General features: G+C 50.0%; 3 protein-coding genes across 6 annotated transcripts in view; 2 read left to right on the forward strand and 1 right to left on the reverse strand.

Moving 5' to 3' along the window:
* LOC126570282 (interference hedgehog-like) overlaps window positions 1–4,535 on the forward strand; it is an 80,471-nt gene extending 75,936 nt beyond the window's left edge. The window contains exon 10 of one of the 2 annotated variants that reach the window (XM_050227921.1): window positions 1,705–4,535. In XM_050227921.1, the coding sequence (XP_050083878.1) occupies window positions 1,705–2,598 (894 nt within the window). In that variant the 3' untranslated portion in view covers window positions 2,599–4,535. The remainder of the gene's footprint in view (window positions 1–1,704) is intronic. The other variant, XM_050227922.1, reaches the window with a different exon arrangement.
* A 386-nt stretch (window positions 4,536–4,921) lies between these two features.
* LOC126568997 (mucin-5AC) overlaps window positions 4,922–17,500 on the reverse strand; it is a 20,708-nt gene continuing 8,129 nt past the window's right edge. For all 3 annotated transcript variants that reach the window (XM_050225764.1, XM_050225765.1, XM_050225763.1), the window contains 2 exons: window positions 7,449–7,751; window positions 4,922–7,372 (listed from right to left, as the gene is read on the reverse strand). In XM_050225764.1, the coding sequence (XP_050081721.1) occupies window positions 5,371–7,372; window positions 7,449–7,738 (2,292 nt within the window). In that variant the 5' untranslated portion in view covers window positions 7,739–7,751 and the 3' untranslated portion in view covers window positions 4,922–5,370. The remainder of the gene's footprint in view (window positions 7,373–7,448; window positions 7,752–17,500) is intronic.
* Window positions 17,215–17,500, forward strand: part of LOC126568998 (carbonic anhydrase 7) — a 2,835-nt gene continuing 2,549 nt past the window's right edge. Inside the window, exon 1 of the mRNA XM_050225766.1 lies at window positions 17,215–17,500. This exon is cut by the window's right edge and continues 373 nt beyond it. The gene's annotated coding sequence lies outside the window, so the exon portion shown is untranslated.

Genomic DNA, 17,500 nt, shown 5'->3' on the forward strand with positions numbered 1-17,500 from the left:
GTTGGTACCCCTTGTTTAGCTTTTTCCGATTCCACTAATCCACCGTTGCTAAGCAACCTAACAATCCTTCCGTCGCTACATCCCCTGTTAACAACAAGTGTGCATGAACGGCTTAGTAGACGATGCCATAGGCTGGTGTCAGTTGTCCTTGTGTTCCGTTGTTGCTTCACAAACTCACACCAACCCATGCTCCCCCCCCCTTCATCCACGGCACCCTTCACGGACAAGCGATGATCGAAATAGTGTTTTGCTTGTATTTATCTCTTGATCTAGCTCGGTCTCTCGAGCGTAAGCTAGATCTCGTGTATACGCGTTTACGATGCTTTCTGATGAGTTTTCTTTTTGTTGCAAAACTGAATTGTCTTGTTTTATTGTTTGGCTTTTTCTTCTTTGATTCGTTTGTTTTGCTGTTTGCGCTTCGAGCACTTGCTGTAATTTATCACTTTCAGTTGCATTGTTTCGTCTATCGATTTTTTTCACATTTTTGTTACATGGTTTTTGCAAATTTCTTGCGATTGCCTTTGAACATTACTATTTTTTATTTGTTGGCAAATTTCCAATTCACAATCTCGCACTGCCTCGCACTGTCACGCAATCCGCAGTATGCACTCCAGCACTCCAGTTGTGTTGTACAGCGTTGTACCGTGTCAATCTGTAGCCGTAACTCACAGAGATCCTTCCGTAGTGTTGATAGTGCATCCCAGAACCGTTGAACTCCTTTTTGTATTGTTTTAGCAAACACATTAAATCTGAAAATTCAAAACAAACGAACAAAACACAATACGAAACGAAGCCAAATTGCAGCCTCATCAGCGATCGTCGTAAGGTGTCGATGTCGTCGGGTGGTTCGTCGTCATCGGTGTCACTCGTCTGCCGGGCCGTCGACCTGCCCCGTCGAATCAGCCGTGTTAATCAAGGGAGTGGAAGAGATCATCCTTTCTATGCTCGTCGTATCTTGATCCTTTCCTATAAGCACCTTACCACCCCCTACCTTCTGGGTTCTCTGCAACTGACACTTCATTACTAGTACTATCACTACTGCTACCACTACTATTACTACTGCTACTTCTATTACAACCGCAACTACAAACCCTGCGTTGCTACTACTTTCAATGATCGGATCCGTCTCAGAGGATGTCCCTCTGTGTTCGTCGACGTGAACCGATCCGTCGTCTGATTCGAATCACGATCACCAAGTATCGAATCTCTATTTCTTTCTTTCTCTCTTCTCTTTCTTCTTTTCTCTCTTTTGGGCCACTCGGGCCACTTCCTGTTTCTCCCCTTTTTTTTTGTTGCAATACCGTCATGTGCTGCTGCAGCGCTATCGCCAGTGAAGCTAGCTGACCGAGGCATTCGCACACTTCTATCCTGTTTTTTTGTGCCTGCGAGCTATCCTATGCCCTCTTTCTGCAATCTGCACACCCTGATCTTTCACCTCCACGGTTGATTGGTGCTTTAGAGTGTATTTATCATTCACGTCTGTCTTTCCTATCGCCCTCTCTTTGGATGTCCTTTGAGGGATACACGCCTTTGAGCATTCCTCTCTGTCTCGCTCTCTCTCTCTCTTCTTCTGTCCCTCTCTCTCTTTCGCCTGTCCTGGTGCTCTCCGTTCCCGTAGCTGCCCTCCCCACCCCCCCGTTTGCTGTGTAGATCGATTTGCGAAGACGTTTTATTCTAGCTTAGAAATCAGCGTGACTGTTCTAGAATCGCACTGTGATCGAGCTTCGCTTCCTGCCCAACACGCTGATCGAGGGAGGAGTACCGGAGCAGAGCCGCGAATCGGGCTCGGTACCGACGGTGGCAACATCGACAACCACGGCATCCACCGCTGCCAGTGGCGGATGGCGACGCAAAAAACCGACGACGGCAGCCATTTCGAAAGCGTCCACCAAGGATACCGGCACCGAGGGCACTAACATCGATGAGCCCGCAAATCATGACGACAACAACCACCACGACGGCATCGACAACGACGAAGGCGATAGCAACGGTGGCAATGGCACGGTTCAAGCTACCACCAACAATAACAACCTTCAATCGATCCCTAATCAACAGCAACAGCAGCAGCAGCACCATCATCACATTCCGGCCTCGCACAATCTTCCACCGTTGCCAGCGGCAACGGCAGCGATGAACAGCTGTGGTGTCCCCCAGCAGCAGCAGCAGCAGCAGCAGCTACAGCAACAGTATCCGGAGCACCTGATGTTGATCTCGCTGCCACACCGGCGCACACTGGAGCGAGGCGTCCGTACGACAATACCGAACGGTGGTAGCCCCGGCAGTGGTGGCGGAGAGCAGAAGATGCATCACGAGGGAAGTGACACATCGGGGGGCGTAGTGATGGGACCGGCACGAAACTCGTCAATGCGACGGACACGCCGTGGATCCGGTAGCGTACCGGGTAGTCCTCGGATTGGTCGGGGCCCAAGCAGTGAGTTCCTTCAGCAGCAGCAGCAGCAGCAACAGCACCCTGGCGGTGTGACGGTCGCTCGGTCACCGATGCCGATCCGGGCGGCTGGTGGTGGTGTGAAGCGTGGAGCACGGCTAGGTCGCGCCGAGAACATGTCCTCCGGCAGTCTGAACAGTATTGAGGTATGAGAATGACCTTCCGTCACCGGCCGGGCATGGCAGCGACCGTGGCCGGACGAGGACGTAGACAACGACGACGATGACTGTCCGTTGTGGCCGGACGACGCTGGTGGACCGCCCCGCGCCAACCCAACGAATGTGATACCGATGATGTCGATCGACGATGACGATGATCAGCCTCAACAGCAGGAGCAGCAGCACCACCACCACCAACAGCAGCAGCACCACCAGCAGCGGATGTCGTACGGCCGTCGAAAACGACGCTACTTCCGTATGTACTTTGTCCGCAAGCGCCGGAAACCGACTGCATCCACCCACCTGACGTTGTCTTCGTCACCATCCACGACGATGACGACGACGATGATGACGACACCAATCAGTGGACAGACCTGTCACGATCGGGAGCACCACTGCCGGAAGCAGGCCCTGTACGAGCGGGCCAACGGTTATCGGCTCATTTCCTGAATGTCACCGGTCGAGCTGCTGCTCTCGATCGTCCACGATCTGGTCGCGTGGCGCCTTACGTGATTCCACAGCATCGTCGCAAGCGATCCGGTGCCGTCCTGTGGTGCAACGAACGGGAGTAAGAGAGAGCCAGTGGCTAACCATTATCCATATCTGTAACATAATGAAAGAGAGCAGCAAGTCGCTTAGTTCTTAGTCCGCGCGCCGTGCGCTCTCGTTGTACTTAATCCTTACCGCGGGAAAAAATACCGATTAGAGCTTAGTGTTTAGTGAGAAGCGAGAGGTAGAACGATGACTGTAAATAGAACACAGGGATCCTTCCATTCTCGAAGAAGGGGAAGATGTGTTCCCTTAGCGAGTGAAATAACTCAACGAAATGGAAAGAGAATTCAACAACAACAAAAAAGACACAAAACAATGGCGCACAATCTACTTACAATGCGAGACGAGGAGAGCGTGAAGCGAAAGGAGTATGGGGATGGGGAGGGCTAGGTTTCTTCCTTTTATTACTTTTACTGACTGATGATCGCACCGATCGCACTGATTAACAATTAGCTGTTAGCAACTAATAGGGAGCATGGAGATCGAGATCGAAGCCATTCTGCTGTTACACAAAAAATCAACAAAGTGAGACATGAGCTAGAGAGGAAGGCAGTGCGTGTTAGTATTAGCGGCAATGGCACCACGATGAGTTAAAATGTAAATTATTTATTTAACACACGCAGAGAGAGAGCGAGAGGATCTATATTTTGAAAGCAAAAGATGCGCTGCGTAGTAGAATACAAGACGTGCGCTTAGTTTTGGATTATGTTGAGCAGCACACTCGAATAGCTTAGTAGGCATAGAGGCAGCTATTATGGTGCTCGAGGACTCGAGGAGTATTAGCCTACCTGGATCGCAGTAAGGGTAGTACGCGCTAACATTCTGTTTCGGGTTGGTTTTGTTTTTCGGTTTCTAAGTAACCCACTGAACTACTAGATAACACGCTATTTCGCGGATTCGTGGCGAGCCTACTGTACATAGTATATGCTCGCCATCCGCCCGCGGCGGTGCACGATTGAAATGCACAAACAAGGATGGTGGCGTGCAACATGCGGCCACTGTGCGCAGGATCATTCTATTTATCGTTAACCTTTGAAGGCTTTATCGTGTTTTTGAAGGAGAATCAAGTGGGGTGAATGGTTGGTGGCCGCCATGCAATCGTGAGTCGACGACGAGAGGGACGAAGATCTAGACTTTGTTTGTACAAATTTGTAAACCAGCGCACAGCAAGCAGCGACAGGAGGCCGAGCGTGCACAATAGCAGAAGAAGAAGGAGGAGAGGAGAACACACAAAAACAATCAAAACGATTAGCGCTTCCCACGGATATATTGTGTTGGTAGAGAATTATTGTTAGCCTGCGCGATGTGAAACAACGTTCGGTTGCAACGTTTTTCTCTCATTTTTTTCTATTGGAAACACAATAAAGACGAAACAAAACAATAAACATAGATTTTACGCTGTTTCATTCGCAAATCTGGACCGATAATCATAATTCACCGTTAATTTATTTAAAAATACGTTATTTTTAAAATGGACAGTGGCGCCATCTAGTAGTGGATAGGAGAAGCATCAGCGCGATCGACTGCGCTACCTTCTCAGCATCCTGCTACCCTGGTATTTTTCCGGAAATTTTACCGAAAAACCCCAAAAAATACTAGGGTAGCAGGATGCTGAGGAGGTAGCACTGGCGATCGCGCTAATGCTTCTACCCACTACTAGATGGCGCTACTGTCCATTTTAAAAATAACGTATTTTTAAATAAATTAACGATGATTTTCGGTCCAGATTTGCAAAAATGCGCTTAATTCAAAGAAACGTTTAATTTTCACGCTTATTCGCGTTCTTTATTGAATCGAGAAAAGAGGGGTTTTCATAAAATAGTACAGCTTGTTAATTTGGATGTTTTTGTAGGCATTATTTGATTAAAAAGCGACGCGCAGTGCGACTTATCGTCTAGCCTTGTTCCGCTTCGCTTCGTTATTCGCTGGAAATCTGGACCCATACGATGTGTTCCTTACAGTAGTCGCCGCGACAACAGCAGCAGCAGTTAGTAACCCCTAAAACCCGTGTGTGTTCCCACCGCCGACGCCGACAACGACTGGTGCCGGCATCCCTACTACAGACTATGTTAACCTTCGAAAGCAGCGAGTGCCTAACGCTCCGAGGACGAGGGACAAAATAAATAGGAGGAGGATGATAATTTACGCTAGCCCACAACACAAGATCGACACCTATCTATTTACACTAAAGATCCGGTACGGAGCGAACCCTCTCTACGGTACGTTGACCGGTAGGAAGCGGCTCGGATCGCCCGCCTTCGGGTTGTAGCGAATGATGACCTTGTTCGGCTCTTCGCCCACCTCCAGGAACGTGTTCCAGTCGTACAGGAAGTAGAAACCGGTGCGGCGCGGCGGTGGCAACGGTTCCTCGTTCACCGGATCACCGGCCAGATCGGCCGATGGGAATGATTCCTCGAGCAGAGCCGCATTCCGTGCACTCTCCGTCGTGGTGGTGCTGCTCGTCGTCGTCGTGGTCGTGGAGGACTCCTTGGCATCACTGTCCGACTCGGCCGCGGCCGCCGTTGGTGTAGCAGCACTGGACGATGACGATGGGGTATCGTTTTCGGCCGTGTTGGTATCGAAATCCAGGTTGAACCTCGTCGGACTATCGCTCACTGGTACCGTTGCATCGTCGTCCGCTGTCGTGGCCGTGCCCGGTTGCTGTCGCTTCTTGATCTCGTTTAACCGTTCCTGCGCTTCGACCCCATCGAGTGGATCCGGTCCTTGTGCCAACAGCGTTGGGCTCAGGTCGTAGTGCTTCGGGTTGAGCACATCGAGCGACTCGTCGGATAGGCTAACGTTCAGTTTCTCCAGTTCCTTTACCGCTTGCCACAGCTGCTGCAACTTGTTGTAGTCTTCGTTGTTAACATGGAACAATGCAGACGAGGTCGGTGACGAAGAGGTTGCCACTGGTTTACGCGACGCATCACCGATCAACATGGCGGCCGATGTCGGTGGTTCCAGCTTACGTCCAGATTTCTCTCGACGTGATACGGAATGACGGTACGTTGGTGATGGTGCTGGTGCTTGGTTCACGGTCGCTCCATTCCGCATCTGAATACCGAGTGTCCCCAGGACGGACATGAGCTGCGGTGCAACGAGATCCGCATCGATCGCTGGCATCGCCGTCATGGTGGGTGGTGTCGTGTCCGGCTTGGCGTGCTGTTGCTGCTGTTGCTCTGGCCGATGCATTGACTTCTTGCTTCGTCCTGGGCTGAGCAGCCCGAAAGACTGCAACAGTTGATCCAACTCTGCATCACGCGTTTTCTGCGTGTCTTCGCCACTTTCCTCACCCAGGATACGAATCGGAAGTGGCTTAAAAGCGATGTAATCGTCCGGGCTCACCTTGGCCTGCGTTAGACCACCGGTTACCGGTTTCTCCTCGTCGACCACCGGAGGAGAGGAAGCAGCCGTCGTCGTCATCGTCGTCGTCGTCGATGCACTCGGTTCATCGATCGTTGGCAGTGACTCCTCGACACGCAGCGGCTCATGAAGGACGAGTGCCGACGGTTGTATGTTGGCCAGGCTCTCAATCCCGGCCGGTGCAGTCGGTGATCCGAAGCTACTGCCTTCATCCTTTAGCAGACCGAACGATCGGAGTAGTTCCTTTAGCTCCTGGGCAACCTTCGGATCGTCAACGTTGATCGAGTTGCTGATCGGTGTGTCCGGGGCCGGTGTCGTGGTGGTTGGTTGCTCCGTCGTCGTGGTCGTCGTGGTCGTTGTGGTCGTTGGCATCGGCCGGAAGGAGGGAGGACTCTGGGAGAGACCGATCGCGGACAGGATGTCGTTCAGTTCCTCCGGTCGCAGTCGTGCACCAGGATCACGCATTCGCTCCGGTAGCGTTGGATGGAAGGTGGTTGGCCGTGGTGTCGTAAAACGGATCGTTGTCACCGGTAGGTCCGCCATCGTGGTGCGCACTGGTGCTGGTGGTGGTGCTGGTGGACTAGGTGTCGTTGTTGTGCTCGTCGCGGTAGTCGTACCGACGACAGGCAGTGCGTTTGGTCGTTGATGTGATGAGTCAGCTGCACCGACGATTCGAGTGACCGGTGGCCGGGTGTAGATCTGTTGCAGATTCTCCGGTGACATGTTGTTAGCGTGATAGGGCAGCACCAGCATGAGCGCTCGCATATGCTGTGCCCGAGTGTGATCGCCAGCGCGGATCGATTTTGCGAACTCTTCCCGCGTCACATTCTCAAACAGCTCCTCAATCTCTCCCCTGGAATAGAATGGGAATTGCTCACGTTAATCGTTCTCTGCACGAAAGGGAGGTCTCTCCCTCGGTTCTACTGTACCTGGTAAGTCTGGGAAGCGAAGGATCGAGCGCTAGGAGCCGCTGCACCTCGGCAATCGTTTCGTGCACATCGTGCATCGCCTTCCGCGCTTGGTTCACGCCAAGCTCGTTCACATCGCGTGGCCGGATGGTGCGATGCAGGTTGTAGGCAATGTAGTCATTTCGTCGTGGTAGGCGGCGCAACGTTTGAGGGAACGGTCGTGGATACGGTGATCCTTGCACCGTCTCACCATCGAGAAGGAGGAGCAGAAGCACAGGGAGCAGTGAAGAGAGTGCACCAATCCACCGCATTTTGAAGCGTTTGCTGTGGAAAAATAAGAATAAGAACTTAATGTTAGAGAAGTTGTAAAATCCAGTCATGGGTACTGTGATTACAATTTAAGAAAAAAAAACAGAAATTGAAAAAAATCATATCATCGATCGAATATTTCATTTTTAAAAGTGAAAGTGGCATCTTTTTTCTTTCTCGGCCTTTTTGTACAAACCGGATTAAGAACCGGATCTCTCGATTTTCCCACGGTGCACAAACGTCCTTGATGGCCACCGCATTACGACAGAGACACAGTCGGCCCCCCATTCTTGGGGGGGAGCAATTCAACGAGAAAGACTTGAACGCAACCAGCAACGATGAACCCTTCATCCGGCACAGACGATCACGATGGAATCCAAATTTAGCCTCATAGTCTTCACGATTGAGTGCTTCGGTGACCCATCTCGTGGGAGGTAGCCACTTTTCTCACCTTCTCTCTTTTACACTCTTTCGCCGCCGCGCAGTACCTTTTTAGTTCGCTCGCAGACGCCAACTCCATCCGGGGCAATCGGAACTCGACGCGCCCGCGCTGGTCTGTTTCGTAATTACATACCCAATGGCATTTCACCGAGTTCCGGGGGACCCCATTCCGGAGCCGGCACAATATGCTGACGCGGCCGACCCCCCCGAGACGTATTGTGTTGGCTGTTACAATTGTCGGCGATGGGTGCTTGGATCGCGCGCGCGCGCCGCAATTGTGACTCCCTTTGGAATGTTCCATTGAGCCAAGGTGAATACAATTCGCGATGACACTTTTCTGTGTAAGGTGCGGGGTGCATTTAGAAAGGGGGCACACCGTGTGCAAATGAGACTCAACGGAATTCGATGGACTGGCCGTCGGTTTTTTTCGCCAAAACTCTGACCTCTCTTGTAAGCCCCTTTGGATACCGCTTCAGCGATACATTATTCAACAGAGAAACCGTGTGGAAGTAAAGTTTCATTTCGTTGAACGCGCGACGCCGATGCAACGGTTGGCATTGTTATCGGTCAGCTCTCAGGTGACTCCAACGTCGGTGCTCAGGTTGGGCCACCTAGAAGCCATTAGATCGATTAAGCTAATAGCAGAGCTCGGATCCGTTTGTAGATTGTATTTGCATCCTCAATAGAGCATTTACATAAAATATATGTTGGTGCTGCTGGACTTCCTTTCTATTTCGGGATCATCATTGCGCGATTCCGCGTTTACCCTCCCCTTGATCGCTGGAGCGCCCGCTCAAAAACCCAATGTTCCGTATCGTTTCCACCGTAAGAGCCACAAAGCACAAAGAACTGCATCCGACGGCTGGCGCCGTTAACACAACAAACAACCACAACACAACAACCACGGCGCAAGAAGCCGCTACATTCAATGGCGAAGAGGGCGGGCTTTTGCGCAATTGCAACAGCAAACTGCAATAGCTGCTGCTAGTGCTGCTAGTGCTGCTGCTGCACAACACCCTTCCCTTCATAATCTCCTTGAAACTCCTCTCGCCCTCGCTACCAACGGTACAACGGCTGCCGGTTTGGTGGCCGTGGTTCGGGGCAGAGGAAAAAGTAATAAAGGCTGGCCAAGATTACGCAACCAGCGCGCTACGCTTCCTTTGGTAAGCGAATACACACAGGGTGACCAGAGACAGGCGGGCAAACTGCGCTGCGACTAGTTGAGACCGGTCCCGGACCCTGGCCGCTTGCCGGATGCACTCCGTGAAAGGGGTGGAGTGGGCTGTGCGCGCGCGCGCCCAGCGCGTTCGTATCAAGGTTGTTCGCTGTCTCGAGAGCGAAGGAGAATGGTAAAGTTTATTGGCAAAAAAAGACGACTTCGCCATCGCCATGTGTGTCTCCGGGGTGGCCTTGCCAATTGTTGAGAAAATATGGAAAATCGAAGCGAGAGAGTCTTGACAGAGTTTTTTCATTCGGAATTCGTTTAAAAGCGAAATGGAACAACCAAGTGGAACTAATTTGTAATTCGATTTACAAACACTACATAAAAGAAAATAGTTAAAAGATGTGCATTATTTGCTATTCAATTAAGTTATACAACATCGTTTAAGTTTTTGAAAGTGAATGTAAAAGAAAATTTAACGCGAGTTTTTTTTAAACAAATAATGGATTCGAAACCTTTCTCAACGAATAAGAATATTTTAATAAATGTTTAACTAAGCTATTTACGAATTTAAAGTTACTTACACTTAGACTAGTAAATTAATCATCATACAGTTAATTTATAAAGTATTTAATAAAGTATAAAGTATTTTAATTATTTGAAAATTGTGTAGTTCAAAATTCAATCTTAATGAAGAGAGCACAGAGCATAGAGATCACCTCTTCCTTCTCGCTGCCATCATCACTACATCACTTGATGACGCCTTTAACTACCTCATCCACCATCCAATGCCAATGAGCTTGATTGATACGATTACCAACTCCTCAAAGAAATCATCCGGCACCCAAACCACACTTCCGCGATCCAAACTCACTCCCAAAAACCGCTCGCCAACGATCGCACTGAATCGCATCGAACGAGCAGATAGGCACGTGCGCACCCTTACGAGCGACGAGGAAACACTCAATTCAGGGAAGTAAAATTGGTAGTCCTCCTCCTGTGCTCACGCGGTTGTTTTCGCGATGGATCGATCGATCGATCGACGATAGTGCCTCACCAAGTGGCCTCTTCCGATAAGTGTTGTGTACAGCTACGTTACTTTCCCGAAAGTTTCCCGCCGGCCGGCACCGCTAGTGACTAGTGCGCAAGACACGCAGGTGATCGCAGGAAGCCAATCTTCAATCACTACCGTGCTGGGGAAGTTCGATCGCGATCGCCCAGATTTATCGAACGACGAATGGTGGTGCAATCGGAATGTCATTCATCTCGCCCGATAACAGAGAACTTTCGTTGCAAAAGATGATGGGCTGAACTGAACGCCGAGGGGGACACCGGGCGGAGGGAGATTCGAAAGTTTATTGACGCCCAGCAGCCCAAGGAACTCGTTAGGCAACTAACATTTCCGGCTTGCAGCAGGCAGAGGAGCCAATGGGGGGAGGAGAAAGGAACGAGGAACGGAGATGACTGTCATTACTGCTCCACCACCAGCAACAACCGAAGATGTGGTCATTGCAAACGATTGCACGCATGCACGCTCTCGATGGTGCGCGAACCGGTTGGCAGAAGATCCTTGGTTTGGATTGATTACGACGTTACGCACGGCTGGGCGGCTGATAACCGGCTCCTCCCCTTCAGCGCTCGATCGATCGATCGATGTTGTAACAGAGAAAACTTTCGCGATCATCCACGGCCTGACCGGCACCGGCACCAGAACCAGTTCCAGGGTGGGTTGTTCGGGGGTGACCATCGGCCGTGTCAGGGACCTCGTCGCGTGCTGGGGAAGGCGTTAACAAACTCCGCTACGCCACGATGCCGCCGGAGAGGCTTCAAGGGCTGAGCCTGCTAACCTTCCGCTTGACTTTTTTTTTTTTTTGGTGAATCACACACCGCCGTGACCGCCAGGTGGCCAGTTGTCGTCGTGCCTTAGTCGTCGCGTCACAAGGTCCCACCCGGGGGGGGGGTCCGGACTAATGGCTGAAAGGCCCAAAAATGGAACGAAACGAAAGCTCGCTGTGTGTTAGTGTTTGTACGGTTGTCACCCAAGTTAGTCACACTCAAAGGGGCACTACGAGGAGAAGGGGGCCGGAGTGTGTCCGTTGGGACCGCGACGCGAAATTAAGGCCGGGCGATCAAGACCAAGGGTGCGCGCCGAAATGGATTACATTTCGACGAGCCCGCTCCGTTACGCCAATGTTCGATCGAGTTCGATGTTTTAGAAGAGCTGCGGGCGCGAAATTGGTGCCCCATTAGCCAATTAGAGTTGGTGGAGCTTTGAGGTTTGGGGACGTTTGAAGATCAACGATTTGATGCGATTCTGATGCGGACCGCCGCACGGGGCGGGAATGATCGTTTTATGGTGATTTTCTGCACAAAATGAAAGTGATGCCGATGGCTGGAAGAGGTTACGTGGTTTGAGGTGGTTGGATGCAGCAAGAACATTCTGAGAAGGTCAGGTCAGCGTGAAAAGATGCAAGGTTATAGGACGATGGGAATGTCCGCAAACTGCTGACATTTGGATTGCATAAAGAGCAATAAAATGCCCGGTGAATGTCCGTATTTTTCCAAGGATGCTGGATGTTCCAGCGTGAATCATCCCGAATCCGGTGAGCTGTGAGTTGTGTCCACTGCTTACAACACAAGGCATCTCAGTAGGCTTTTCTTGGGAATTCCCGATTCGTGCGTCCACGAGGAACGAAACGGTGAACGGAAAAGTATTGAGGAGTGTGTCCTGGAGTTAGTAAAACCAGTTTTCTGTTATTGAAAATTTAAATCGTATGGTATTAGGGCAAAATAAAAACATACCAACATGCAAGTAGTTTTCAAAAAAACTTATGTTATGCTCCCATCATAAATTCAAAACTATTGATCCTTTTACGCATTTTATCTGTTAATAAAATAAAAGGTGGTTTGCTAAAGAGAAAACTCATTTTTTTATCTACATATGTAGTATCAAAAAATTGGTTTATCAAAAAAAAAATACAGAAAAAGTCACAGAAATGTTTTCAGAGATTAATAAAAAATTCAATTCCAGGACCAACATATTATCCAGGTTTAAAATCATGTTAACGAAAGCATTTAATCCTTACCACTCTACGTTTTGTTTTATGCTGCGAAAGCGAAATCTTCTGTTTGATTATTAACTCCAGCAATAAGATGCTTGGTACAGGTGAGTTATTTGGATAAACAGATGAAAGAATTTTGTCCAATTTAGCAGAAAGAAAAAAAGACAAACCACCGATCCAAAAACATGTAGGTCAATTAGCCATATTTCCTCCAGTCCTTCACTAGCAGTAGCAGCAACAGCATCAACAGTTCTTCGCTCGGACCCACCGATTAAAGAAGCAGGCGAAGCACCATACTGATTGCCAACCATTTAATCGCGATCCGACGAGATGCAAGATATTCCTATTGTGCTGTTGCTGTCCGTCCTTCCCACCTCATAAACCTCGCGCCCTGCAAAAGTCACACAAAATCGTAATGATCCACAGCACCGCTATGCAGGGGGCGCTGTTTCATGTCATGTTTCAGTTCATTGCCACGCGCCCTCCACGCGCTCCAACCTACTGACAGGTGAGTGGCGCTGCTGCTGCGATCGTTCTCGGAACACAAAAGGCAAACGGCACATGCAACTGCGGCAGCTGCGAGTGCACTATCGGAACCAAAGGAAAACAGCTCAAAGGGCCACGGTCATGTGAAGATAGTAATGAGACACAATCACCGCCGCCGCACCGTTGCGTGTGGCTTACAATTAGCGGACTTTCACTTGCCCTCAGTAACTTCACCCCCCAGTTCCCCCTCGAGGAAAAAAGCCCTTTCCCGAGCGAATGACGAAGACCTGAGTGTTGCCTCTCCTGAGGACGCCGGGGCAGACGTCCGAAGAGTAGTTAAAGGAAAGTTCAAACATCAAATCCACACGGCGGCCACGAGGACGACACGGACATTACTGGTTCACTGGTTGGCTGGCTGGCATCACCTGTGACCGAGGAGCAAGCGAGCGTAACCGATAGGCCAGATAAGCTCGATAACCACCCTCTCGGAGGCTTCGCGGATGACTGCACACCGGCATCGACTGCCGCCACCACGGGTCAACCGAAGGCTGATGTGATGGATGGATGATGATGATGACCATGTAGAGGGGATGATCTTCATCCCATCCCACTTCTGCATCAACTTTCGCGCAATCCTCCAACTCCAACGGTCCCCCCCCACCAACCAACCGGGTAGCCACCTGAAGTGGCCGCAGAAAGTGTGTCGAAAATGCGGGTCTCGAGTTTCGAGAGTATGTGAGATGGCATATTGCATCCTTTGGGTCAATGAAAGTACGCGCCGGCCGGCGGGCCGGGTCACTCTTCAAGAAGGAATGTTTACTTTCCATTTCATCTGTTGTTCCAGGTGTTGTCATGTGAAGAGCATGCCGTGTGTTTACGGTATCGAGACGTGCACCATTCAAGTACCGATGCGCCGGCTAGCATTGTCAAAGATGTTTGATTGATGGTACGCAGAGGAGGTGCCGAAATGATTTGCAATAGCGTCGTGGAGCATCTTGAGATGCTTGTTCTCCTCACAGGATGAAGACATATTCAAATAGTTTGTTTCGTGCAGGTCACTTCTTTGAACTACCTTGGATCAAGTAGCCACGGTTGCAAATCCAGACCTACTACGAAGCGCAGCCTGGTGGTTCCTTCGATAGAAAGAAAGTTGGGAATACAGTTAGAAATCAATTACATGGATAGCTTCCTCTAAATGGACATCGGCGGCTCTGCGGAAACGAAAAGAAATTAGTCAACCGGCAGGGCACTTCCGATCGAAAACCGCGGACATCACTCCGGGCACTTCAACTTAAAAATACATTAAGAGCTGCGCAACAAAAGTTTCCTTCCTGTCGGTCAGCCCTTTACGTGTGTTAGGACGAGGAGGTATCAAACAACCGCTACCCTGTGGACGGAAGTCGCAACGACACCACAAGCAGTAGCAAACACATTGAATGTCACGAGTGGTTCGCATGAGACGTTAGGTGTTTGATGATCACCGAGCATTGGATATGCCATCTCATTGGCAATCCATCAGTGGCCCGGTAATCCATTCCATTAGCGGCATAGGAGATGTAATTTGAACTCATTTGTAGTACGAGTTAATCCATAGGCATTTGAAGTTTGTTTTCAATTCAGACCAATCCAGTTCCATCTCGAAGAATCGTCTTCTAATATCGTTCGCACCGTGTTCCGCCGATTTCGTGTCAGAAGCATTACCAGGAGCCTGGCAAATAAACAATATCTGGAACGGTGCATCGTGTTTTTGGATTCTACAGCTTCAAATCCCGCGCGGCAACACCAAGCCGAAGCCGACAGTCCGTGAACCGTTCATTTTGCTCCATTTAGCGTGGATCATCTGCGCACTTCTCTTGACGTCACAGATCGTACGCGGGTGTATCGAGCGAGTGTGTACAGAACAACTGATGGTGGGACTTTAACGCCACTTCCATTCCACTTCCTGTTCTCGTTTTTGGACGATCGTTTCTGATGCACCCGAAGAAACACCTCATTTCAGGTCAGTGTACAGTATCGCGAGATCGCTCGGGGAGCCTAGTTTGATGCTAATAGGGAGCGCGCCCAATTATGGGAAAGCAGAATTGCCCACTCGCCGCCAATCGCTCGGGATCGCTGATAGATTCTCGGCTCCAGACGGACCGTTCGTGATTTGGGAGCGCACCCGCTAACGTTAATAAGATTGTTTGGCACGAGCCGAGCGGCGAGCAGACCGCGGTCTGTAGTTGTTCCAGAATCCAGTTCAATGAGGCGCCACCGACCATTGGCACATTTTTTGTGCGATTACCAACTGGTCCGTATCCGCACCGGGTTGTGCGTTAAAATCCTCCCAAAAACCTTAAGCCAATCATTGGTAACTCCTATATAGAAACGAAATGAGAGATTGATATGAAAGATGCGGAAATTGATATGAAAGATGCGTGTGAGGTCCGGTCCATCAGCAGCTGTTTAATAGCGACTTGCGTGTGCGTACAACGATCCGGCGCAAATTGGAGGTTGTAACTAATTAAATCAAATACCAATCCCGAACCGAAGCCTTTTCGCCTATTCGTTCCACGTAGCTTTACATGAAGGAGGAAGGGCACACACGGGGCTGGGGCTGGGGCTAAGGCAATAAAGTTGTGATTTTTATGTCAGCTTCTCTTGAGGCGCGCGCGTCTTCATGACGGCGTACCGAGACCGAGCTCAATTGGCGCCTCGTTTGGCGCGTACCACCCACATCATCCATCAGGCATAATAATGACCGTCGGCTTCCAAACGAGGAGAGGATCGCAAAAGCAGCGTACACAGTGGTCAGTAGTGGTCCGAAGACCATTAAGACACTAGCTCTTCTTCTTCTTCACTGTCTTCTTCTGCTGCTGTCTATTACAGCAAACTCGATAAATGGTAAATACGATCCCTCGGATCGAGACTAGGATTTAAGTGGAGGCTTCGAATGGCCACGAATTGTCTTAAGCCCCCACCCTTTTGTGTGCGCCCAATCAATCGAAGCATAAATTTCCCTGATTTATTACATTCTTCCCATCGAATTCCACATTTTACGCGATCTGCAACCTGAAACCACCGAGTCGTTTCAAAAGAAAAGAAGGGTTTTTTACGAGGAAATTCCCTTCAGAAGCATCGTGGCTGCTTTATGATGGCGCTACTCGTTTAATTTTCATTGAAATGACACAACACTTGACAACCAGTGATCACGATCGGTCAGGGTAGATCACCCGCACTAATCGTTCTAGGCATTCGACTGCACCTGCCAATATGCGGGCTACCACCACCTCGGTTACTGGATGGTTAGGGCCTCACATTACACTTGACAGCTGCTCGTGGCGAACGGTAGTGTAGCCATGGTTACTTCGAATGCTGATGCCCAGCAGCAGTCGATCAGGTAATTTACCCGTATTCACACCATCTCCATCTAGCAGTCCTTGTCACAGAGTGTTGGGTGTTGTAGGAAGTAACTACTCAAACTCATCCATCAATAGCGGTTCATTAAACAGTGTTGTAGCGTAAAAATGGAGTCGGCAACTGCGCTGCTACTTACTGAGGAAAGGAACTAGACTAGAAGTTGTAGTTGATGCCATCATTGTGTCACTTTGTGTTCTGCTTCGAATGTTTTCAAACTTGGCTTCTAAAACCAAAATTTGTGATGAACGATTAATGGGGAGATCAAGACATACCAGACAAGATTCCAAATACGTCATTTGAACAGCGCATCCATTATGGTTTTTAGTGCCAGTTTTTGGTGCGCAGCTACCGACGTTCCAGTACGCGAGGTAATTAACAATTACCGAAACCGTACGGAACCGATACCGCACCCTCTCCCAGAGTCATCGCAGCAACGCACTTCCCCGGTACGGTTAAGCCTGCTAGGCGCCACACGTTTGGCCAATTAATGGGCAAAGAATTTTGCACCAAAATGGCATCTTTGATCGATTATCCAAAGTTCCACCGGTTAGAAGGGACAGTTTTTAATTGCCGCACGGCACAGCACTCGGTATGGGCCCAGCGGAGTAGGAAGAATCCGTGGTTCTGCTCAGGACGCACATCGCACTCGCACGCTCGCACCTGACGCACATGCTGAAAAGCTAGAACAATTCAAATGACCATAAAGTGTACGATGGTTTGCGGAATGTTCCCAGGATTACTGGTGGTGGAACGGTGGTAAACGAAGACGACGAATTGCTTCGAAGGTACTAACCGGTGGACCATGCCCGAAAGGGAACACGATGGGTACCACACGTTCTGGGTTGGGAAGTACCTTCCCCACCGCACCGCGGCGGTGCGTTCTTATAAAACACTATCAGCACCGGGCGGACATCAGCAGTCGCCGGACGGTAATCAGCCGAGACACATCTCCCTCGCTCTCTGCAAGTGGACTGTACTCCGGGGATTTAGTGTGCGCACCGAGCCGAACGTATCGACGAACGGTGTACACACGCGGCCCTCCGGTTGCTCCGGTGCTACTGGTGTTTGTTGGGTGTTGTGTGCGAAGTGTTTGTCACGACTGTGCCCGCTATATAGCGCCGACAACTAGACGCAACGTGTGTATATCGCAGACATTGTGGCAGCATCACGGGATGCATTCAGCATCCCCGCGAACGTAAAAGGCCCCGTGCATT

The sequence above is a fragment of the Anopheles aquasalis genome, chromosome 2 (genome assembly GCF_943734665.1).
Source record: "Anopheles aquasalis chromosome 2, idAnoAquaMG_Q_19, whole genome shotgun sequence".
Taxonomy (NCBI): Eukaryota; Metazoa; Arthropoda; class Insecta; order Diptera; family Culicidae; genus Anopheles; species Anopheles aquasalis.